At 35.0% G+C, this 24,120-nt stretch overlaps 1 protein-coding gene across 3 annotated transcripts; it reads right to left on the minus strand.

The window, feature by feature from the left end:
* Window positions 1–496: 496 nt before the first annotated feature.
* On the minus strand, window positions 497–24,035 carry LOC103990390 (uncharacterized). 3 transcript variants are annotated; one of them, XM_009409505.3, is made up of 25 exons: window positions 23,879–24,035; window positions 22,764–23,416; window positions 22,568–22,692; window positions 22,373–22,467; window positions 22,040–22,270; window positions 17,819–17,909; window positions 17,627–17,678; window positions 15,536–15,601; window positions 14,855–15,006; window positions 12,879–12,949; window positions 12,483–12,677; window positions 12,289–12,327; window positions 10,256–10,363; window positions 9,616–9,705; window positions 9,414–9,489; window positions 6,804–6,900; window positions 6,653–6,722; window positions 6,343–6,519; window positions 6,001–6,123; window positions 2,062–2,145; window positions 1,739–1,923; window positions 1,500–1,638; window positions 1,372–1,431; window positions 1,069–1,140; window positions 497–963 (listed from the first exon to the last, which is right to left on the minus strand). In XM_009409505.3, the coding sequence occupies exons 2-25, from the start codon at window positions 23,330–23,332 to the stop codon at window positions 835–837; spliced, it is 3,096 nt and encodes a 1,031-aa protein (XP_009407780.2). In that variant the 5' UTR covers window positions 23,333–23,416; window positions 23,879–24,035; the 3' UTR covers window positions 497–834. The 3 variants fall into 3 exon arrangements, with proteins under 3 accessions (XP_009407780.2, XP_009407781.2, XP_009407782.2); XM_009409506.3 differs by having other exon boundaries at window positions 23,948–24,024; XM_009409507.3 differs by lacking the exon at window positions 15,536–15,601.
* Window positions 24,036–24,120: the final 85 nt, after the last annotated feature.

Here is a 24,120-nt window from a genome sequence, read left to right on the forward strand (position 1 = left end):
TCTGACAGCATTAAGGAACCTTGGGACCATTTTAGGGAGAGCAATAAGAACATGCAGCTTAGCATGTGCGGATGCCATGCCGCTGATGTGTGCATGCTAATAATTCCTTCGTGTTTCGTGCCATGAATTCCATTCCTCTGGATAGGTTATAGGCAGGCAGCACAATAGAAAACAGTTGATATATTACATTTCTCAAACTTACTCGAGGAAACCAAGTGATCAAACAGGTGGTAATGAGCTCTAATCCAGGCAACATAAATGACAAGTAAAACTCGACTGCAATAGAAAATGAAACAAGAATGAACATGCTTTTTGTATCTGTTCATTGCCCAACAATAATATGCCTTCGCCGTGTTGATCTAAACAAAATCCATTAAGCAAGCAACATATATAAAGATGCTGCATAAGCAATGAAGACAGTCACATACATGATAATACACTTGTGACATCACATCAATTGAAAGGAAAACATCGGTAGTTACAAGGACAAGCAATCTCAGCACAATGGAGTCATGATTTTAAAAGAATAATCAGCATGAGAATACACTGAACTTGACCCAAGGGGTTATGTTTGGGACAGGAATAGAACACCCAAGAAAAAAGGCCTCCTATTGGGTAAAAGAGGCATTTGCTATCGTTTATGTTGAGGAGACGAACCAATTTAAGATTACAAATAGATACTCCGAATAAAGAAATGCTGCTATCCTAAAATTAGTATGATTGAACCAAAAAGGAACTAGCATGCCTATAAAAGATGCATAGTATACTTTGATGGTCGATTACATGGATTTGAAAATGTGAAGAGAGGTGTCTCATTTAGAAATACAAGATACTTCATCGTTGGTGACTAGCATTCCCAAATCCGAATGTTGATCTTGTTCGGCTCCCACCCTCCCCATATTGATCATTCCATTGTCTTAGTTCATTCATGCTGGTGGCATCATAAGCTACGGAAGCACCCACCTAATTGTAGAAGGAAATTTAGATATTGGAAAATATGCTACCAAACTGAATAAAGAACTAAAGTTATTAAACCATCATATTTGGTTATTTGCTGTGTTTTAATACCTTGGATTTTGCTTGAATAAAATCATCCAACTTCAGTGGTCTTAGCAAAGGCATTGTGTCACTTCTACCTCTCTGATCATAGAAAAGGTTATAGCGTCAGGATGTACTGGATCTCCAAGGAACAAATACAGAAAAACACAAACAGAAGGAATATAAAAAGATGAATGGAATGCCTGAGCAAGTAGTTTAGAGTGGAGTCAGTGGACTCAGAAATGGTTGATTGTTTTCAAAAGGGAGGTCAAAAAACAAATTGAATCAGAAAACAAAAGATATGTGAAAAAAAACTGAGGAGAAGATCACCACCTCCCTTTCTGCTTCTAGAAATTCTTCAACCGGCCTATAAGCAGCTGCAATGCACAAATTCTGCATTTGAAGAGTGTGAGAAATGCAATCATAGTTCCACAAAGGTGCAACAATATCAAATAACTTGCCTTCAAATCACTTCCTGAATATCCTTCAGTTGCAATGGCAAGTTCATTGAATCTAAAGCCAGGTTCAAGATTCTCTTGAGAAAGAAGTACTCTCAGAATCTTCATTCGATTCTCTGCATCAGGAAGGCCCACATAGATCCTGCAAGTAAGCATCCACCAACCTGTTCTTAACATGAAATTTAAAAAAAAAAACAATTATAAACAGAATTTGCATATGTTGAGGGTCTCTCTCTCATTACCTTCTTGGCAACCGCCGTATTACAGCATCATCTAAGTCAAATGGACGATTTGTAGCAGCAAGGACAAGGATCCTCTGACTATCCTTCGTCTTCATTCCATCCCAAGCTGCCATAAACTCATTGCGTATTCTTCTTGTTGCTTCATGTTCAAAAGCACCACCTCGAGCTCCAAGCAGACTATCAACCTATTTAGAGACAACATAAATGAAAAACCTTCCAAGTAAAGTGAACATGCAGGAAAGGAAACAGGTACCATAAAGAATTTGGGAAGGAATATGAACAAATTAAGCAGATAAACAGGTCTGTAGTCAAAAAATGCCTACCTCATCAATAAATATAATCACAGGGGCAAGCCGGCTGGCAAATGAGAAAAGAGCCTTAGTGAGCTTCTCAGCATCTCCAAACCACTGTATTCAAGGAAGAGGAATATCAAATAAAGTGACTTAAGGAAGAAAACAACTGACAATTATGTAATTTTATAACTTCCCCCACAATTCATAAAGATAAAATTGATAAAGAGAGCAAGACACCTCTTGACAAAGTAAACTTTATGCTTCATGAGTTATAAGATAGTCAGACAAGCAGAATACAAAAGTACACCATAATAACCCTAAAGCTCATCTCATCAGAGGCTACATGTGATGGCAAAAATCTTCAGTTGTGGTTGGCCTGATAGTGATTTGGTTACTAAAGAGAAGTATGATAGCAGATAGAACAGGAATATATATAGAAAAGGTTGAAGCAAATGTTAGAAGACAAGAAACTCCACAAAAGCCAATGGTCACTTTAAATTTCATTCCCAAAACGGTAAAACCATCATAAAATACTCTCTCCAGCTAAAGAACCGTAATATACTGGCACCTAAAACACAATTTTTAACACCCACACATGCACACATATATAAAGGACTCTTTCTGCAATAGATGTTTCGTGCAGCCAAACAGAACAATAAATTGATACATGCGGCCACGTCAAACCAAACTACACAACTCCTTGTTTGGATAGACATTAAACTGCAGAACTTCTTAAGGTGCATTTGACAACACATTTGAAATGTGCATTGGGAACTCAATGCAAATGTTAATATTACATTTGGCCTAGATATTACATTGCAAATGTTCAAATGCTAATATTACCTCAGGGTAGGATTATCATTTCAGCATTTGCGGGATGCTAATGTAACTTTTCAAATTCTCAAAATACCATATAAGGCTATGACATTATCTAAAATCACAATATTACCAACATTATTTAGTGAGAAACCAACACAATTTACGTTTTCTATAAGATGAAATTTTATTTATTTGTTTTCAAATATTATTTTGCATTCATTTATATGATTATTTTTTATTTATTATAAATCAGGGCCATACATTATTTTGTAAGATTACATGTATTCATTTATTTTATTTATTTACTTATTAATTTAAATAAAAAATCTGTATTCACTTTTGAATAAATATTAAAATATTAAAATGATAAATTTGTCATATAATATTCGATGAACTTTTGAAAAACAATTTTACCAAATAACACTTATGTTAATGCATATTTAAAAGGCATCTTTTATCATCATTTACCAAACACTCAAAAACATTCCACAACTACACATTCTATTAAGGCTCTTTCTGCAAATGCACAGTAAAAATATAAAATGTGTTCCCAAACGTAGTCTTTTTAGCCCCAAACTCAATCTACCACTAAACACCTGAAGTCAACCACACTAAACCTTAGCTACACATAACCCACTATAAATTCATCTCAAAAGACTAGGATAAAAACCTAAAATCTTGGCCTTCATAGACTGTCAAATAAATTTTCTGGCAGTGCAAGTGAAAATATATTTAATTATACATATAATCATGGACACCCCAGGAAGAGTTGATCAGAAAACAAAGGCACACATTGCATTGTCCCTGATCTTGGTTATCTTTCCCCAAGCAAAACTGAACAAGACTGCATACAGAGTTTCCTCAATTGTTCGTGCAACAGCAATCTGAACATTTTAGTTTCCTAAAGATTGATAACAACTTATAACCCAGTATACTTCAAGATTTATTAATCATGGAAATCCTGCTCTTCTAATTTAAGTTTAGGAATGCAGTTTCCCAAAGTTTTCTTCTGATTGCTATCATATATGAGCAAATCTCATATTACAAAATCCTCTCAGGTTCTAATTAAAATTTGACTATTGTCTTGATCAAGGACAGCAAGTTGCCTCCAAATCACTTGTTATGCTGAATAAGATATGATCACCTCACAAATGTCCTGATTGATTCCTGAGATCATGTTATGCATACAAACAGGAGTTTCTTGAGCTGTAAAAAAGAAGATGCCAAAGTTCCTTCAGTGAGGTTTGGTGTGGAAACTTTTGACTCATCGAATCATTGATCCAGATCAGAGGATCAAGATCAATCAAATAATCCAGATTTTACAACTGCTTTGTTGCAGTAGGAAATAATCCTATTCTGCCAATTGGGTGACATCTGAGGCCACACAATCCTTTTGGCTCATCATTTTTGGTATCGTCTTGCCAGATCCATGAGTTGTATTTGCTTCATGGATCTATCAAGGTTTAGATCTCTTTTTCCAATTTCTTTGGAGTTGTCAGATTAGTAAAATTTGTTGCTCGCAAACGCCTGCTTAAATACTTTATTAGCTCAATTACAGAAAAATCAAGAGACGCTTCGTTGAACAAAGGCTTTCACAGGAGACTTTTGTAGCCCCTAGTATTCAGAGATCAAAATGAGGAAACAGATGAATCTAGCTGATATCAGTACGATTTCAACAAGCAAATAGTAACTATTTCTATAGTTCTTAGACACAGATTACAAGAGGAAAAAAGATTACAGTAGGAAAAGAAAGAACAAGAAGAGAACTGTGACAAGAAAGATAAGAGAAGAACAGCTGAACAAGGATTAGTAGAAAAGGCTACAGGTTTTATTAAGTTCAATTTTCTGAAAAAATTTCCATACAGTGCCTTTCTCCTCAAAGCCAGATAGTTTCTCTGATATGACCCTGAAACTATTCTACAATTTTAGTCAATCTAGGACTGCAAGGAGAGAGAGAGAGAGAGAGAGAGAGAGAGATCAACTTATCTCTCTCTTAACCTGTGCCAGATAACTGAGGGAAGACATTTGGTGCAAAAAATACAGGATTGGCACTTGACCAAACAGCAGAACATAATACTTCAGACAGAGTCACAACTCAGTGACCACAAATATGTTGAACAAGAAGAGGGGATAGGGAAAGAGCTCCAGGGAATTTGGCCACAAGGTAAGAAAGAACAACTTAAGATAACCAGTAACTAGAACTCAATAGCATTTGTAGATTCACGTGGGTTAATACCATATCATCTTTACTAGTTCTTTCTCTTCTTCTATAGATGTTTGACACAATCAAGACCTAATCTGCCAACAATCTCATTAATTAATTCAAGTTACTATACACAAGTTACAAAGAATATAATAATTACTCAAAGTGGTTTAGAACTTGATCTTTTCTTCTTTAACATTGGCATTGAACTATTCATGCAAATTCAGCTTCTTTGAGAGGCAACATAAGTGTCAAGTTCCAACGCATCAACAGTATGCACTCTGGGATCTTCTAAGCGAAGTTATGACCCAATAATCCAAGATACATCAACGAAGTCTACCCTTGCCTTGCACCAATCAAGGACCCAAAACTACTATTTGTAATTAAAATAACACTGGCCTGATATAACTAGCTATAACTAGTAAAACTAACTTCGACAAACACAAATAGAAGCAAATCAGGGATTTTTAAATGAAGATACTGCTATTTGCTCTTAAAATCACAACTGAATGGAAGCTCAAAACCAATAATGAATTTGCAACACTTAAGTGCAAGCCCATAAAATTTTATGCGTGCATTGAACTAGAACGTAACTTTCAAAATGATATCTAAAGTCTAAACAACATATAGACATTTCTCAGACGATGATCATAATGAGATTAAACTTGGGAAAACTATGGATGAGAGAAATCATGCCTATTTGTAGGTTCTCAATGCATATTCAAGTCCAATACATCCTGATCAGTTCACACACCTTTAATTTGTGAGAAATCATGCCTATTTGTATATTCTTAATGCAGATTCAAGTCCAATACATCCTGATCAGTTTGCACACCTTTAATTTGAAACATTGGTTACCCAATCCATAGGCAACAATTGAATCTGTTTAATCGATTAACTTATCCTTAAAAGGACTTGGTAATTGAAACTTAGTAAAATGACAATACCTTAGATGTAAGTGAGGAACTTGTAATGTTGATAAAATTTGTTCCAGCTTCTGTTGCAAGTGCTTTTGCAAGAAGTGTCTTTCCTGTACCTGGAGGACCAAACAGCAACACCCCTTTGCAAGGCTGACAATAAGTTTGCAAACCATTGTAAGTCAGCTAAATGTGATATTCCAATACAGTGCACATCCGTCAGAAATGTTAAACAAGCAAACATCAAGATGACGTCCAGACTGCTTGGCAAAATGAAGAGAGGCATGATTACTATGGGAAAATGAAAAATACAAAAGCAAAGGAGATCTGCAGAATGATGAAGGTCCATATTTTGCTAATGAGAGGATTTACCCGCAATAGATTGCCACGTGAAAAGAGTTCTGGCCTCCTCATAGGAAGTGACACGAGCTCATTCAATGTCCTCTTCACATCTTCAAGGGCACCAATATCATCAAATTTTACACCTATTTCATCTGGAGGAATTAACGCTGAGACAAAGTTTTTCTCAAATTCGTCCTTGGTAATAGTCTGCAGGCAGATATATTCATTGTGAAATCAAATGTCACCACCAGCTAATGTTACTAAAAATAACATATTACATATATATTCACCCTGAGAAAAAGAACCAAGACCACAAAGAATGGATGGGCAACATAAATACCGCTAGAATTTGTGAGGATTTTTTGAAGATTGATTCCTCTTCCTTTAATCTTGCAATTGCAATATCCAAACTGCAACTCAAAAAAAAAAAAAAGTCAAATCTCCAAAACTTATAAAAAAAATTAAGATAATGAACATATGTTAGTAGCTACCTTTCAGAGGGTATCATCAACCTATCACCCTTAATGGAGGGAAGAAGACTAGAGGATAGGTAGTGATTTTTAGCCCAGCCCACAACTTTCTCAGCTTCTGTGAACATCAGAGAAAAGCAAAAAATGTATCTGTTCATACCAATTAGTACAGGAAACATAAAGTGTCTAATGCAACTGAAGTTTATGATAACTATGAGCCAACACTTCTATATGAACCTGAACAAATACAAGTTCCAGATACTTAAACTAAGCAAAACTAAGTAAGCAGCAAGATGTTCTAATCCCAATGTAAAGAATGTATACTTCGCCAAAAAAATAATTCGGGGGAAAGGGCTAAAGAAAGAAGAACAAGAAAACATTACCAAATATTGACGCATTGATACACTGTCAAATCTATAAGATCAAAAAGGGAATTAACCATCAAGCACAAAAAAAGCATTCAATGAATAAGCCTCCCACTTGCATGGGTTTAGAGAGGATCAATGTACACAATCTTACTCATGGAAGTAGATATGTTATTTTCATGAACCTTGTAACCTATAAATAGACTTTCATAAACTGAAGTTCATCTTAAGATTGTAGTGGAGATTGCAGATTAAAGGTGTTTCATCAATAACAAAAGCATTTTACTTTCATGATAAACTTCAAATCCCCTCCAACAAGAAATTCTTCAGTGTCAGATGAAAGTACTCATATGAGTTGGGCTAGAACTATATCCTTGCTTTCTAAATTGCCTCAATCAACTTATGCAAAGTAAGGAGCACTTATCCATACAACATATGCTACCCTTATAGTCAATTTCTTCTAAAGGAAGATATAGTCTCATTCAAGGTTCGCTGTACCGTACCATACTGACGTTTCGACCCGGGCTTGGTATGGTATGGTACCGGTGTACCGGGCGGTACATCAGGGCGTATCGAGCGGTACACCCTGGTGTACCGAACAATTTTTTACTTTTTTTCATATTGCAGCAGTGCTACAGTATAGTTCTGTAGCACTGTAGCGGTACCGGGCGGTCCACATACCGGTAACCTGTCGGACCGATACATACCGCCCGGTATGGGCGGTACGCTTCGGTATGGCAGACCTTGGTCCCATCACTTCAGTACCCATAAACATCATAATATTGACCTTAACATCTTTACTCTTAACTCATCCATTGACGATTTCAGTTTTTGTATAAGAAAATATGCAGTAACCTAAGCAGTCACTATTCCTCATAGTTAAGGTTGCAACTGAGTCAAATTGTTCACAAGTATGTCTGCGTTCAACTCATTAATGGCTTACTCCAGCCCATTCAATAAGGTTAATGAACCAAAATTTAATCCTACATCCAAAGACTGAATTTTAAATGAGCCAAGGTTGAATGTGGAAAATCTCAACTCTTTTAGACACACAACCTAACCTATTAATAAGAAAGTGAACAAGCTCTTTTATAGACACATGAATAAGCTCATTTATAAACTCATTAACAAGATCACTTATAGGCTCATGACTAGAAACTTGTTTACAAGTCACAAATAGTTGTTCATGGTGTGGCCTTAAATTATTATTAAATCAATAAGCATATAATGTGTTTTGACATATCTGGTTAATGATAATTAAAATATTACAAAAGCAAAAAAGACTTCTTATTTTTTTCTTATATGATCATATTGTTGCCTCAATCTTCAAATACTGAGAAATCAGCTAACATTGTGCATTTTACATTCGAATTGAGAAGAAATTATCAATAGTTGATGGCATTGAGAAGAAATGATCATCGAGAATGCATGGTAGATCATGGCTTCATATTATGATGGATTATGAAACATATACATGAAGTTTTAATGTTGCTGTTTTTGTTGTAGTTATTCTTTGTTGGTGTAGTTATTCTTTTTCATTTTGTTGGTTTTTGTCATTGTGTTTATCTGACCTTATCTACTGTATTAGTCATATTTTCAAGATTTACTAAAGAATAGCTTGCTTTTAGAACAGTTTGAGATCAGGCTCAAGCTTGGCTCATCACATTTACAAGTCCAAGCTCATTTGACAAGTCAAACAAACTTATAATGAGTCGAGCTTGAGCTGGCTCAAGCTCTCCTAAAATACTAAAGCTCGAGCTCAAGCCAAGCACTCAGTTTCACTACAGCTATCAAATTGAAACATCAATGATTAACCAGATATGAACTATAAGGCAACACAGCCCTCGTCTAGAAAAGAGCAACAGATGGATTGCATGGATACAAAAGTTAAAATACTTCAAACATAATTGAAGATACGTCAAGAACTCATCAAAATGAATTGATCTAATGTCATTCTCCCATACAAGATACTTTAAAATCCTTAAAATGTCAAACCTGTTGATACAGGGATCACGAGATGATTGTGGTTGCTTGTTAATGCAATAAAATTCAACATATCACGCTAAAAGTAACTCTGTTTACATGCTTCTAACTTTAAGTTTTCTTATTGGTGTTCTTATTCAAAAATAGTACACATTCACACACAAGAGAACACAAATAAAAATAGCCCGGATATTCTGACACACCACAGAAAATGAGAGGCTGAAATTTTAATTTTAGTACATGATAAGAAAAATGAGTTATAATATTTCAGTAACTTTCTTACTCTGCTTCGTCAAGATTACACCATCAGTTTTCACATGCAAAAGATCCATACACAACATCTCATTCTCCCCAAGAACCTGCAAAATGATAAGTTAGATATCTGAACAAGATTCAAATCAGAAAAGTCAATGTTGACAAATTCTCTTTAGAATTTAAGAAATTCCAACTGTTTAGCTAATAGATTAACTTGAAATTATGCACACCTTATGGAGTTCAATGAGATTGTTCCTTGATATGATAATTCTTCGGTCCTCTTCAATTTGTTTATTAAATATTCTGATTTGTTCCTCTTCCTGCAAGTAAAAATGCCAATATACAAAGACAATAAAGAAGTTGAGACTTGTCCTTTATCTCTATGGTTAGACTAATGCAAATCTTCTCTCAATTTTGGTGACCACTGTTAAATCGTATCTGATGTTCTATAAAAAAAAGAATGAATAAGCAACATCCTTTACTTTTAGACCATTGCCCAACAAAAGTAATTCAATTAAATGAAGAAAATAGCATTAACTTCTATTGAATTTCTCCCTATATTGTCAAACTTTTAAGCGCTGAGGTGCAAATGACCAACTAATTGAACTTCAAGGACATCCTCCACTATAAGAAGGCATCAAATGTTAAGAACCAAACTACAAGACCTGATGGTTCAAGTCCAATGACTAACACGGTCAGCTGGACTTTCTTTTGACTTCTTTTGATTTTATCATAGTGTTACTTGTCTAACTATTTTCTAGAAACTAAAAGCTCTGAAAATTGTGGTAGTTACTTTTTTAAAATGTGATTTGATTCTCAAGTGTTGCTAGGTGAGACAAACTAACAAAAAAAGAATATATTGCTACATACCTCAGGTGGGTGAATAAATATAACATTACTGAAAAGTTTGCATATATCTTTTTCTTTTGATGATTTACTTGCTCCCAAACCCTCAGTTATTCGCTTCAATGGCAGGGGCTGAAAAAATAAAATAAAATCCACGATCATCGTTAGTATAACCAAACCAATTACGATTATCAGATGCAACGACCATCATTTAATCAACTCAAACAATGAACTAAACTAACTGGTTACATCATAAGTTGCTAGATTATAGAAGTTTTGTCCACTGCAACAAGTGAAAACAAAGAATGATATCATGAATTTTTACCCAAAAACTAAACAATGAAAACAAGGGAGCATTGAAGTCGAGCTACATTCATTTGAAAATTTGACTTGAGCTGGTGAATACAGATTTTGCATGTCTCATGCAAGTTGGCCAGATCAAGTCACAACACAGCCACAGTGTAGCCATAACCTCGACGCACCCCACACCGTTTCCAATTGACAATGGCATGACTTGTATCAAAATTTTCAGGCTACTCTAAATTGCTTTTGGCTTATGATAATCAAAAGTTCTTTGAAAATTTATCTAAAACTTCTCAATCAAGCCATGTCTCCCTTACATTTCCACAGGAATTAATCATGTAGTTATAGGTGTAGCCAAATCAACAATCTGTTATGTCTTTTCTCCTAGTTTTCTTTTCGATTCTGACTGACTTTCCTATTCAATAGAGTGATTCTGTTAATTTCTCAAGTAAAAATGTAATATGAGGTTAACCAATCAAATTTTATATGTTGGTATGATCGAATAGATATTTCAGGTACATAGTCCAAAATTTTACAGGTGTACTCTAGAAAACAAAAGCAGAATTAGTTTACTAGATTATTCTGAAAACAACATTCCGATGGGCCATGAAAGTAGAAAGGGTTATTTTGGGATTTGTTTCACAATATGTATTTCAGGAGCCAAGACGTACTTTGGCAGTTCACTTTAGCAAAAGGGATAATAAACAGAAAGAAAAGAAAATTTTGAAAAAATGGCACACAGGCAAAATATTAGAAATAAAGCAACCCAATTCACCAGGCTCCTTAGAAACCCAGGTGTTGGGTGTCTGTGTCATGAAACAGCCTCTTCATTCACAGGTAAGGTTGCGTTACAAAAATGAAATATTTCTGCTTTCAATATAGTTGATTTAACTGCTAGAAATTTATGAAATATGCAGTTATGAGGCCTCATAACAGTAATATATCACACATAGTTAAAAAAGGTCATAGTCTCGATTGTGTATTATCAAATCTTTAGAGGGCCAACAAACTTATGGTATCAGAATGATATCTTTGTTATAGGGCTAAAGGTTATAAATCTGTCCCAAATTTCTACACAACAACGACCATAAAGACATTATGTATCAATGATTTGGGCTCAACACATGGATCTTCTACCACCATTAAATCATATCTTAAAGGTCATATCCTAAGAGTATTTAAATCTTTATTTATAGTTTCTAGAGAAATCTTTTTATGACATTCTTTACCTCTCTTAGTATCGCTAGTAGTAATTATATCATATCTTCTAAGTACAGAACATATATATAGCCATCTTAAACATTTTTTTCTCATTTTATCATCAATCAAAACTATATTTGATTGTTCACAAAGGAAAATGTCTCCTTTCTTATCTTTCCTAGTAACTCTATATATCCACCTCACCTCAGCACTTGAATTTTATAGTCACCAAATATTGTACCAAGCTAATTTACATTGGGCATTGAGCAAGCACCTCTTTCATATTTGAAAACTAAAATTCTAAAATTGACAACAGAAGTGGCCCAACTTGCTTACAGGTAAAAATAAGTTCGATTTTATAGGTTAACTGAAAAACTGATCAATGTCTTGGTTTTGCTCACAGCAAAGCGATTTATTTTCTATTCTGATTTCTAAGTTTCAACTTCAAACATAATATGCTATTCCTGTCTACAAATATATCTTCTAGAAATGCTGAAATAAAACAAATTAAAAAAACAAACAGAAACAATGAGACAAAGAAAAGGGAAGAATACCAGACGAGCAACACGACCAAGGCCAGGAAGCAACATTGTCTGCATAAGTCACAAAAAACAAATTCAGGGAAGAAAGTTCTTTTAAAACAGGACAAGTGCCTATTCAATAGTCATAAATAAAGAAGGATAATCGTCAAAATATCTAACAGAAAAGAAGGATATCTCAATGTATTTCCCTAATAGATGGATCTTACCAATCTTTCTTTCTCCTTGGACCCTGACTCTACTATGCTTTGTCCACAGATCAAAACAACAGGTCCTGAAATCTGGTCAAACATTTCCATCACTTCATTGATAAACTCTTTTCGGTTGGACTTGGGAACTGCCCGTGACAACCACTGAGAACAGTCTGGAAAATAAATGATAACTGGTTGTAGTGATGGTAAAATCTGCAGATGAATATAAACAATAACAATAAGTACCAAAAAGAAACTAAGGGAACCAACTGTAACCATCATGGTGCATTAAAAAGATAAATACGAAAGTTGAACGGTTAATCACAAAGATATCAGGATAGACAAAAATGATATTTATATATTGGTATATAAGTAACCAATGAGGAGTCGAATGGAAGGCAATAAACATATCACCTCAAAAAGTGCCTCCATCGCTATGTACCAGTCTTCTGCCTGAGTATCAAGATCATGCACGATATCCTGAACTAGAAAAGAACAGAAAAAAAATGTTTCACTTGGTTGTGAATGCGATGATTTCATTACACTCATGCGCTTGATTGAAAGTCATGCAACCTAAGCAGCATATCTAGTTCATGGTAATGGTAAAATTGAAGCACAAGAAGTTTAGCACGCAATGCATTAATAGTCACACAAAAAAGTACCAATATTTTCAATTTGTGAATACAAGTTCAAGTGTTGAGACAACAGCAAAAATCATACATATGAAAAAGGTCACAAGAAGTTTAGCCTGTGCATTAAATTGTCACACAAAAAAGTACCAATATTTTCAATTTCTGTGAATACAAGTTCAAGTGTTGAGACAACAGCAAAAATCATACGTATGAAAAGGTCACAAGAAGTTTAGCAGGCAATGCATTAAATAGTCACACAAAAAAGTACCAATATTTTCAATTTCAGTAAATACAAGTTCAAGTGTTGAGACAACAGCAAAAATCATACATATGAAAAAGGAACTTCAAGTATAATGCATGTTAATACTTAATGAACATTTCTATTATGCAGTTGTTTTGCACATTATATCATAATAATGAAGAAACATCTCACATTGTTTCCCAATATTCTGTCATTATAGAATTTCTCCACATCTCTTTGGATTCCTTATCACACAGACAACTTAATAGCTACTCCAGTGCATGCTTACATATATGGAAACATGTATTATGTGTACATATAATTAAATAATTACCTTTAAAAAGTTAAAAAGGAATGCAAACCCTCCAAATTCTCAAATTTGCATGGCATCTACTTGCCAAATTGTGCTCATTCTAATTCATTCTAGCCGTGGATTGGCCAGGTTAATAATGACTCATCCTGGCCATTGAGGGTTTTGCACTTAAGCATAGATGGTTATATAAAACTTTTGTTATAAATATGAAACAAGAAACTAACAAGATATTCAAACATTCAAGAACAAAGCAAATCAACATTTCAAGAGTAACTTCATGAATTCTTTCATTAATTACCCCATCTGTGTCCTGGTACATGAACACCACAAAAGAACACATGAAGGATTAGTGTGTGCTATGAGCTGTTCCTAGGTATAATAACTAGCAGGACCACCTCCCTCTGAATGCAGAATTAATCATCCAGTACATGTTATAGTAAATACAGTTCATCCAGGCAATCAGCTCAGAGATGCCATGTTTAGGACTTCAATTCTAAAATTCTTCAATGGTTTTTTCAAGTAATAATGAAATAATCCTTCACCAAAAGGATGTGAAGATGCATGGAAGCCCAGGAGGATATATGCAAAATTTCATATTTTGGAAGGGCAGAAAGGCATCTTCAAACTTCTTAAGGGTCTTTAGTGATTTCTTCAGTTTTAGGAGTTTAAGAAATCAGCACCTTGTAAACTGCTGCTGGTGAGAACCCAATTACACTGTCACAATGTCTTCCACTAGAAGAACTTCCTGAGTATTCTTCTCTATTACTTATGAATTTCAAAACAAGATCCATAAGTTTTTTTACATTACAACCTATGATCAAATAAACAAAATCCAGAGTTTATCATGAGATCAAATAAATATTGAACGTCAATATCGACATCCTGTTTGTTGGGTCGACCTTATACTAGAAGCTGCTGCTACAGAAAATATCGTAAACCACAGGAAGAACATGTTACAAAATGAACCATGTCAAAGTTAGAGATAGGCCAAGGCTATGAAGTATGAACTAATCTTTCAAGTACCTTGGACCAGTTAAAGAACAAATAACTAATTGAAAAAATAATAAAGCTTAGCTGGATTCTACAGGTTTTATGCAATTATACGCGGTTGGATTGAAAGAGATCAAAAACAGATCTATAAATGCAGCAAATATTAACACTTATTAATGAGAAGATTTCATATTAGAGTGGAAAAGAATCATACTGTCAATCCAATAAATAGATGGTTTTGCATCTTGTTCCTTGGTAGTTTCACTATTTTCTTCCTCCACTTTATTCCCAGTATTGTCAAGAATTACAGCTACTTGGTCACCATTGACCTCGTATACTTCTCCACGCTGTCCAGTAGACAGAGACCTGGAAAATAGCAAGATTAGATGACATGTTAAGAATCCAAATCCAAATTAAAGGACTATATTAGAGGATGGGGACAAAGCATAGTAAATGTGCATCTAAAATCAGATAATATTAGTAGTAAGCAAGTAAGCAACAGTATATAGTAGTAAACACAAGCTTAACCCTCATAATATTACTTGCAATCAATCATGGGAAGTTAAGAAGAGCATTGATATTTGCTAGGTGAGTAACACCATCTCGGACTTCAAAAGAGAAGACCTCCTATACAAAAATCCTGGTCGACTATCCTGGCCTCTAGTTTTTGTGGCAAAGAAAGAACTAAAGCCATCAATATAAGATGGTTTCATGAAGCATAAGGGTAAAGATGATAAGGGAAACTTCAGCATTCTGCCTCAAACTAAAATGATACATAATTATTAGAAATATGACAACAATGGTACAGTTCCAAAGCACATGACTTTTGCACAAGGCTGATCGACATGTGATCCAATAGTTATCCTATGCTACATAGGAAAACTTACCCACCCACCTGCCACTAACAAATGTAAAGGCATTTGTTGAGCCATCAGAAGTTGGTATCTTCCCCAATATGATCCTGTGATATATATGCTAAGAATTAGAATCTAATAAAGATGTAGCTCAATGAGGTGGGATGAAGCTTAAAAAGGTTGGAACAAACAACAATCTTTAGGAAATAAAGGAGGTGAAACGATCCTAGCTTTCACCAGTATAAGAGATTTATTCCTGAATCTTTTCTGTTACATAATCTAATCCAAACTAACCGTCTTAAAATCCCAATTTTATATATTCTGTTCTCTAAGTTACCTACACTAAGAAGCACATTGAAAATTAAAAATAGATATTCACATTGTTGGGCTATTACAAAAGCATAAAACTTAAAAACTAACTTAAACTTTTTCCATAGGTAATTAAATATCTATAAGCACTTAAACTGCCCCCCTCTGAAATGTTATAGAACAGAATACTTGATTAAATAAACAAAGAACCATGAAAAACAAATTCAGATATTTTGTAAGCAATCAATTGTCTTTTTTATGGAAGATATTCACACTTAAATTATTTTTCCATCTTAATTTTGATCAACTATTTAGATATTTGTATTCTAAAGGTATAACCACATTCTGTTGTAGATACAAAGGCTGTAATAGACTTCCAGGGTCTTGAATGAAAGTGTCAAGAAAAAAGATGAAAGATTTGCTACTGGATCTGTCAATAATCGAGAACAACGGAATCAACAATCTCACAATGAAAAAGGAAGAAGAAGAATGGAATTATCAATCTCATGCATCACATGTTGAATACATACCCTGCATATGCCTATTCCTACTCTATCAATGAAAACTCCATTTGATCATCTTTATAATGGTTATGATAATTACCATAATCATTTTAGAAAAGCTCAGAAGGCTTGAAGAACTAAGTAGACAATGTGAATCAGCATTATAAAAATTACTGTGAAATCTATAGTCAAAAGTAACTTTAGGCAAGAGGTGCCAATCTTGAACATAGTAACCTACATACAGGTGGAAGAAAAGCTAAAAATTGATATTTAAGATCACAAGAGAACCATAATTTCCTCACAAAAAACAAGTATATATTAAGTGATAACTATACATATTTCCAAGAAACAAAATTGAAAACCAGAAGGGAAGCAGAATACAACATGAAGTATCAGTCTCATTAACAAAAGCTGGTCACATGCCAACACAAAGAAAATTCCAAAACTATATATCAATAGAACCAGGTTATGTCACAAGCAAAATTTGAACAGAGACTTTCCAACGATGGTTTTAAATACAGGTCCACAGATTTCTGCAACAGGTTGGACAAGATATAGTATTAGTATTATTGGGCTACATACCAGCTTGTATAGTCTGGTATCATCAAATATAATAAAAAGATTAAACATTGATCAGAACCAACCTATATGGTCAGAATCAATAGGCCAAACTGTAAACCGGTCCATACCTACCAATCCACAGGGTATTTAAAACCATGTGCCCAACTATTATACACAGTATTACAGGATGTTCAATCCTAGTTTTAACCAACTTCCCATGATCCAAGTCACATATTTCACTACACAGACCAACAATATTAAACATTTCTTTTGACCAACAAAGCAAACCAATATGGCAATGTATACCACTAAACTGATCTTTTACTTGTCATAAACTCTTTGTCTGTAAAACTATGTAGATGCTGATAAAAAAAGTGATGTGCTACTTACAGAAAGACAATTTGTCTTGAGAAGATAACATGAACAAAATCTGGAGACAAAGCATTCGCAAAAATCACAATCATCATGAAGACACACAATAAACAATCAGCTATATATTTCAAAGTTCAATTAGTATTTAGGTTTTCACAAAATATTCGTATCAACTAATAATATGATCTTCCATCCATAACTTAAGGCATCACCAGCACTTAAGTCGGCAAAGTCTATTGCATTCCAAGTTAAAATATAAAGATAACTACTCATGAGATGTTTAGCAAAAAGTACTAGGCATGCACAATAATCAACTGAAGGGACAAAGGTTGCATTTCTCTCCACTACTAAATGAAATAAAAGAAGGAAAAAAGATTAAAGAAGCACCTATTATCAACTTCAATATGAACTGAAGCACCAAGATACTTCACGCGATCCCCTGAAAGAATATACAAAATGGACTAAGCATGCACGACAATGAAGAGGGTAAGGATACTTAAAACTCACAAAAAGAAATTAAAGAAATTGAATCATCTAGAATAAGTTTTATAATGGTCTTTTTGACATTAAGTTTATTACCTTTTTTAAATGGTCTTTTTGACTGCTCAGGTGATGCAGTGGCATCTGGCTCATTTGATGTAGAGGAACTTTCAACTTCGCCAGCAACTCTCTGCAGTACAATATGAAACAGATAACAGTCTTAAAGTCATAGTTGGGACATTACAGCTTGCTATTTTGTTGTATACGAACCTAAAGCCAATAATCCGACCAACCTAGAAGACATACACCAACGTGAAATCGCAGAAAACCAAGCCAAGAAAGAAAATCACACTACTAAAATTTTAGAGAGTGCAAATTTGCAGAATTAAAAGTATCTGCTAATGATGACTGACTAATTAAATTCAACCAAGATCTTAAGCATAATCATCAAAACTGACTGTTCCAACATGGATTGACCAATTTGGATAGGAACAGATCTAAAGCAAAGATAGAGTGATTTCACAAATAGAACAAATCGACAGCATTCGGAATCAGTCTAAAAACAGTCGGAATCAGTTGAAATTCATCAGCATCGGACATTCCCATAAAGAATCAATTGATTTCTCGACAGATCATCAACAACCAACTGGGTTTGCACAAAATTTGCACAGAACTTCCTGTAATATTTTCCAAAAATCATCCTTATGAAAAGGCATAGAAGAATTTCCACCAAGCAATAAGAAACCCATATACTCAGGCCATTTCAAATTACGGGCATTGAAGCAAAAGCAAAACAATTACTCAAAGTGTTCAATCCAAAATTGTTTTTTATTCTTTATCTACAGCTATTCTTCATAAGCTCTTTTGTATGGTCGTTTCTGCCAATCAAGGCCTACGAAATGGATTGCATACATGGTTAAATGCATGATGCACAGATCTTCCTGTAGTATTTTCAAAAAACCATCCGTGTGAAGAAGAAAATAGAAGTATTTCCACCAAGCAATAAGAAACCCATATACCCTTTGGCCATTTCAAATCATGGGCACTGAAGCAAAAGCAAAACAAGTTAGTCAAAGTGTCAAACTCAATCAAAATTGCTTTTTGTTCTTTTTCCACGACTGTTCTTCATAAGCTCTTCTGTGTGGTTGTTTCCACCAATCAAGGACTATGAAATGGATCGCATACATGGAATATATACAAGAACATTAAAAAAAATTACTAGTCCAAGAATATAGTACAACAACAGTAAACCTCTTCAATACATTCAGTTGAAACGAAATCAGTTTATCTGGAACATGGACAACACATATATACAAATATACATGTGTAAGGAAGGAAGGTTGATCCATAAGGATGGCTAGCCCAAACAATAGTAATTGCCATCTATTTCTATCTTTTTCCCTTGTTTTCTTTGGCATACTGGAATTTTGCTTCTTATAATCCAGAACGTTAACAATCCATTTTCTGAATTGTGACATCCAAAATGTCAATCACTAGCCTAACAGTGACTTGTTGTAAAAGAATCAAGACATCACATCACTGTGGAGAAGAACAGATACAAGGACTAGAGTAATAATAGTGTAAACAAGTAAATACGAAGAAATTGCAGCCAAGGGGCTCAAATCAGATCTAATATAACCTAAATATAAACTGAATAGTCTACTGTTTCCTCCTTGTTCGGACTCTTTGTCAACAGGGGATAAACCAAGTTGATAAAATAAAATCATGGTAATCAAAGAGTTGATAAAAATAAAGTGCAAATTTGATAAGAGCCCTTGTTTTATATTGCCATTAGTTGTCAATTTCATAAACATACAGCTGTTTACAGACTTGTAAAACACCATACATCCTCTATTCAGACTCTTAGGATATAGTTCAAAAATTGACCAAACAATTTCATCCCTAGTAAACCTGGTGACTTCCTTTTATATATAGTTAACCTTATTATCTCACACTACTTAATCCTATAAATCTGAAGTTTAAATTTATCATCAATTAGTGACAAGAAAACAGAGAGAATTAGACGCAGATGGGAGGAAGAGACTAGAAAAGAAATACATAATTAGGCCAGTGACCCTAAGGTCTAGTCTAGTACAGCCATTAGAAATCCTGAGACCTTTCTAAACACCCAAGTGAAACTTCAAGTTTTGACAGAATCCTTGTTTTGTATTTGGCTAAAAACGGCAACCCGGCACATGAGCCTCCCGCCAATGCAAGGGACAGAGAGGACCAATATATAATTTTAGCAACAACACTGTTTATGTGACTAAAACCATAATTACCAGTCTGCAATAGGCAGCCTTACCATGATGCAAAAGTTCATTTTGTATTTGGCTAAATTTTGAAATCCCTACATGGATTTTTTAAATTTCAACTTATTCTGAGTTTGGTGGATAATTTTCATACATGTTCTTATTTAGCCAAGAATATATGAGGCCCTTACCTATGGAACTTCAAGTTCCATGAACAATCCAGGAATCCAAATCCCCATGTGCCAAGTAGCTAACCGTAATCTCTAAGCTTCCCAATTCTGAGAGGATAAGAGGGTATTTTAGTGAAATAACAGAATTTCGAGGGAAATTCCCCTTCCAATCAATGCTTAAAGTGACTCATTTTTTTTTCTAATCAGTTTCTAAAACAGAATTTTTTTCATAGTACATCACTCCCTGTTACATGTAGATCCAATTTACAAAAAACTATAAAACTCTCTTAGATAGAAAGAAGCAAACAAATTGATGCATTTTGCTTTTTCTTTTTTTCTGCTTTCAAATTTCCATCCAGAAAGGCTTCTACACTGGTATCAAGCTCTCCTGTCCAATTGTAAGTTGTAACCAACCTCAACATTGGAAGGGTCACATGTTTCCTCCTTTTACCAAAGATTAAAGTTCAAACAGAACTCTTCTCAGATTAACAACTGATTGGTAGATCCAAAATTGCTCAGTTGGATAGGCATAGGGAAGACAATTTCCTTCTATAAAGAGTACCGAGGTCCCAACATTAACAGTGAAACTAAAGCAAGCTCAACCAGAATCACTTACATTAAATAAACCCTAAATGTGAATCTAACAAGACAGACCAATAAGACAAACTTTCAACCAGAAATAAACAAAAACTGACTCCATTAGGGTTAATAGTGCCATATAGTTATACCAAAATCTGCTCAAAACTGAAATTAACTCAATACTACCGTAATTAGATGATGCATAATGCATTGATTTGTTATCCTCTTGTCTCTATCACCCTCTTCTCTTTTTTTTCTCTCTTTCCTTCTTTTATCTTCTCTTCACCAGAATACTGCAGTAGACTTTCTCTTTTTTGTATCTGCTTTCTTTCTTGCCAAACATAATAATACTGCAGAAGTTTCTTTGATGGATTATCTCTGCTGGAGCAGATTTTACCTTGGGTACCAAATCAGACCTGAGTCACTGCTACTGCCTGTGTACAGCAAACACAGGTCCATTTGCCACATCAGGATTTGGCAAGAACTGTTTTCTAGACTTCTTCTAGACAAAAGATTCTGAAAGAAATAGCTGTGGTTATGAGTTTATGAGTCATAGGACTCAGAAGTCAGTCAGAACTAATTAGTTGATTAAATGTTATATGATTGAATCTAACTTGTTAATCATCTAGGTATTTTTGAAGTCCAGTAGTCAATAATCATCACTAGAATGCTGGTTTGTCCTCATCACCTTTCTAATTCTATGTATCCAATAGATTGTCTTATATGTTCCTTCCATATCACCTTTCCCCCATTTTTTGCTACATATTGTTCTATTCAATATAGATTATGCATTTCAGCTTTATGAAGCTGCCCTTTACATGCATTAGACTCAAAATCACAGTAAGAAAGCCTTACCAACCAACCACTCAAACTAACATTCGCAAATTCTTCCTTCAATTTAGCAATCAATAAGTAGATTGAATAAGAATATAGTAGAAAGCTATAACAGAGGATTCAGGTAGTTCCACAGAGTATAAGCATGAATGAAAATGAAATAGAAGTTCCCCCCATAACAGAACTATTACATCTTCTTTACTCCCCCTGAATTCTCTCGCATCTATATCTCTTATGTTGGCTCCTATTCTTTGTATATGCTAAACTTCTAAGAAATTAAGCAAATATGTGTCATCCAATATACGGTTGACATGAGTATGAGGCAGGTTTAGGTGGAGCTTCAAAGAGTGGGGTTCCAAGAGTTAGATTGTAAGTTGAAGCTATACCAATAAATTTCCAGGCTTTATTAACATTTTTCTTCGTTGAAAGTTGAAACTACAGCATCTTTCTTGATCATAAATTTAGCAAGAGCATTAGCGACGTACCTTTGCAAATTCCTCAAGGCTGCAAGGCACAAGCTTCTTGAGAGCCTCCGCAGAAGCTCGAACATCGACGTCATCATCGCTTTCACCTGATTTGCTTTCATTACTGCTTGTCCATTCTTCATTGCTTAAATCATTTCCATCTTCAGCCTCTGATTCAGATGTGCATTCTTCTCCCGATTCCACATGACCATCGTCTGTGTCACTTTCAGAAGCACACTCTTGACCAAAGTCCTGCACAAAGTAACAAGCAAGAGATGTCAGACATCTCATATCAAGCCAGAAATCAACTCAGAGAGATGGTGAGTGACTACTGATGACAGATTCTGCTCTTACATATGGAGCAAGAACATTGCTGTCAAGGACCAGCAAAGGGACCTGCAAATCCCGAGCAACAGCTCTCACTATTCTTTCTCTACAGAGTTCAGTTCCTACAAACAGTATCCAGATTCCGAATATTATTAAATTCACAATTGGTGAGAATAAGAAGTTCAACAGAAAACACACATATAATGGCTTTCCATAAGCAACCTGGGAATCCCTGTAACAATATCCTTCCACTCGAAGAGGTCAGTCGAGCACCATAAGACGATGTAAAATTTTTGTGTTTCAAATGCGAAGCAGCACATTCAACCAATAGGTTCTTTGTGTGTTCACTGGTAGAATAAAATAAAAAAGGTTACAGCATCAAAGATTAAGTATAGAAGGATCTTATAAAAAGACTTACCGAATATGATACGGGAACTTATCCCAGGAAACCTTGATCTTATCCCATGGAACAACCCTCCGCATGAACTCATTCTTGAACCGCTCTCTCTTGGTAAGAAAAGGGCATTCTTTCCTTTTGCTATCAATTGATAACTTCTCACAGTTAAGCCAATCAAGTTGGTCCTGTTCCCCGAGCCAAGCATGTTCATTACAGCGATTTGAATCCGAAAAAGTATCCTCCTTGCTTGTACTCTCCTTATCAAAATTAGTGGCACCTTTGACCGGCACGTGTTTGCCGCCACTGGCACTACTTCCATCACCCTCAGAGCTGTAAAATCTACAGCAATTATATGAGATGCTAGGACTATACCTACTACTAAATATATCTTGTCTCCAAGGAGAAATTGCAGGTGAGCAGAACTTTCTAACAAGAGAGTCTCTTAGTGGTGGATCAGTATCAATTTGAGGGCTGCATCTGCTATAAGAGCTTTGGGAAACACCCCTTCTGCTTAACCTAGATAAATTCCAAAATTCTAGGCGCAAAGAATCCCACTTCTGTATTCTACACTTCAATCTCCTTGCATACATTGCAACTATATTCGATTGGAACTAAGGGGAAAAGCAACCGAGAGGTCTATGATTGATTTATATCAAGCCAGTGGCTTCCACAATCTGTACAGGAAGCATAATATGAAGTCTCAGATTTGATGGAACATTATTAAGTAATAGAACAAAAAATTAATTGGCAGCGTCGAGATTGAGTGCCTCGAAACTAGAAAAATACCATTCAATTTCCTTGTATAGAGCAACACAAGATCATTTTTTTATGAAAAAAGAAATCAATTTGCCCATAACATGAAGAGAACAACATAAAACGAAAAAATAACGCTTGCATTGAATCAACAGTATATAAATCTGCTCCATATCACGAAAAGCAAGAAAACAAAGCCAGCAAACCCTATGTAATCGATCAAACGAAAGTCAATAAAATCGACGAGAACAAAAAAAAAAAAACACCGCCGAGAGAAGAAGCGGGAAGATTCCACAGACATGGACTCAAAATTAATCGTTGAAATTGCTTTCCAAGCCTGAAAAATTGGGGAGAGGCGTTATTCGAGCAAAGACGGAACCTACTTTTAGGGTTTCTCCTGGACTCTTCTCTCTTCTCTTATTCTGGGGAAGGTCAGTGATTACGGCTTTTACCTCTAGTTTTGAGGAGTGCCGCGGCTTCATCCGGTTCTTAGGGATCGCTTTGGCCTATATCGGTCGGAAGCTATCCAACCCGCGTCCTATATAGCGTAACGCCGTTACTTTATATCGGGTATCCATTATAACGCCGATAAACGTTCCCAAGAGTGCAAATCGAAACGGATTCG

This window comes from Musa acuminata, chromosome BXJ2-7, assembly GCF_036884655.1.
Source record: "Musa acuminata AAA Group cultivar baxijiao chromosome BXJ2-7, Cavendish_Baxijiao_AAA, whole genome shotgun sequence".
Taxonomy (NCBI): Eukaryota; Viridiplantae; Streptophyta; class Magnoliopsida; order Zingiberales; family Musaceae; genus Musa; species Musa acuminata.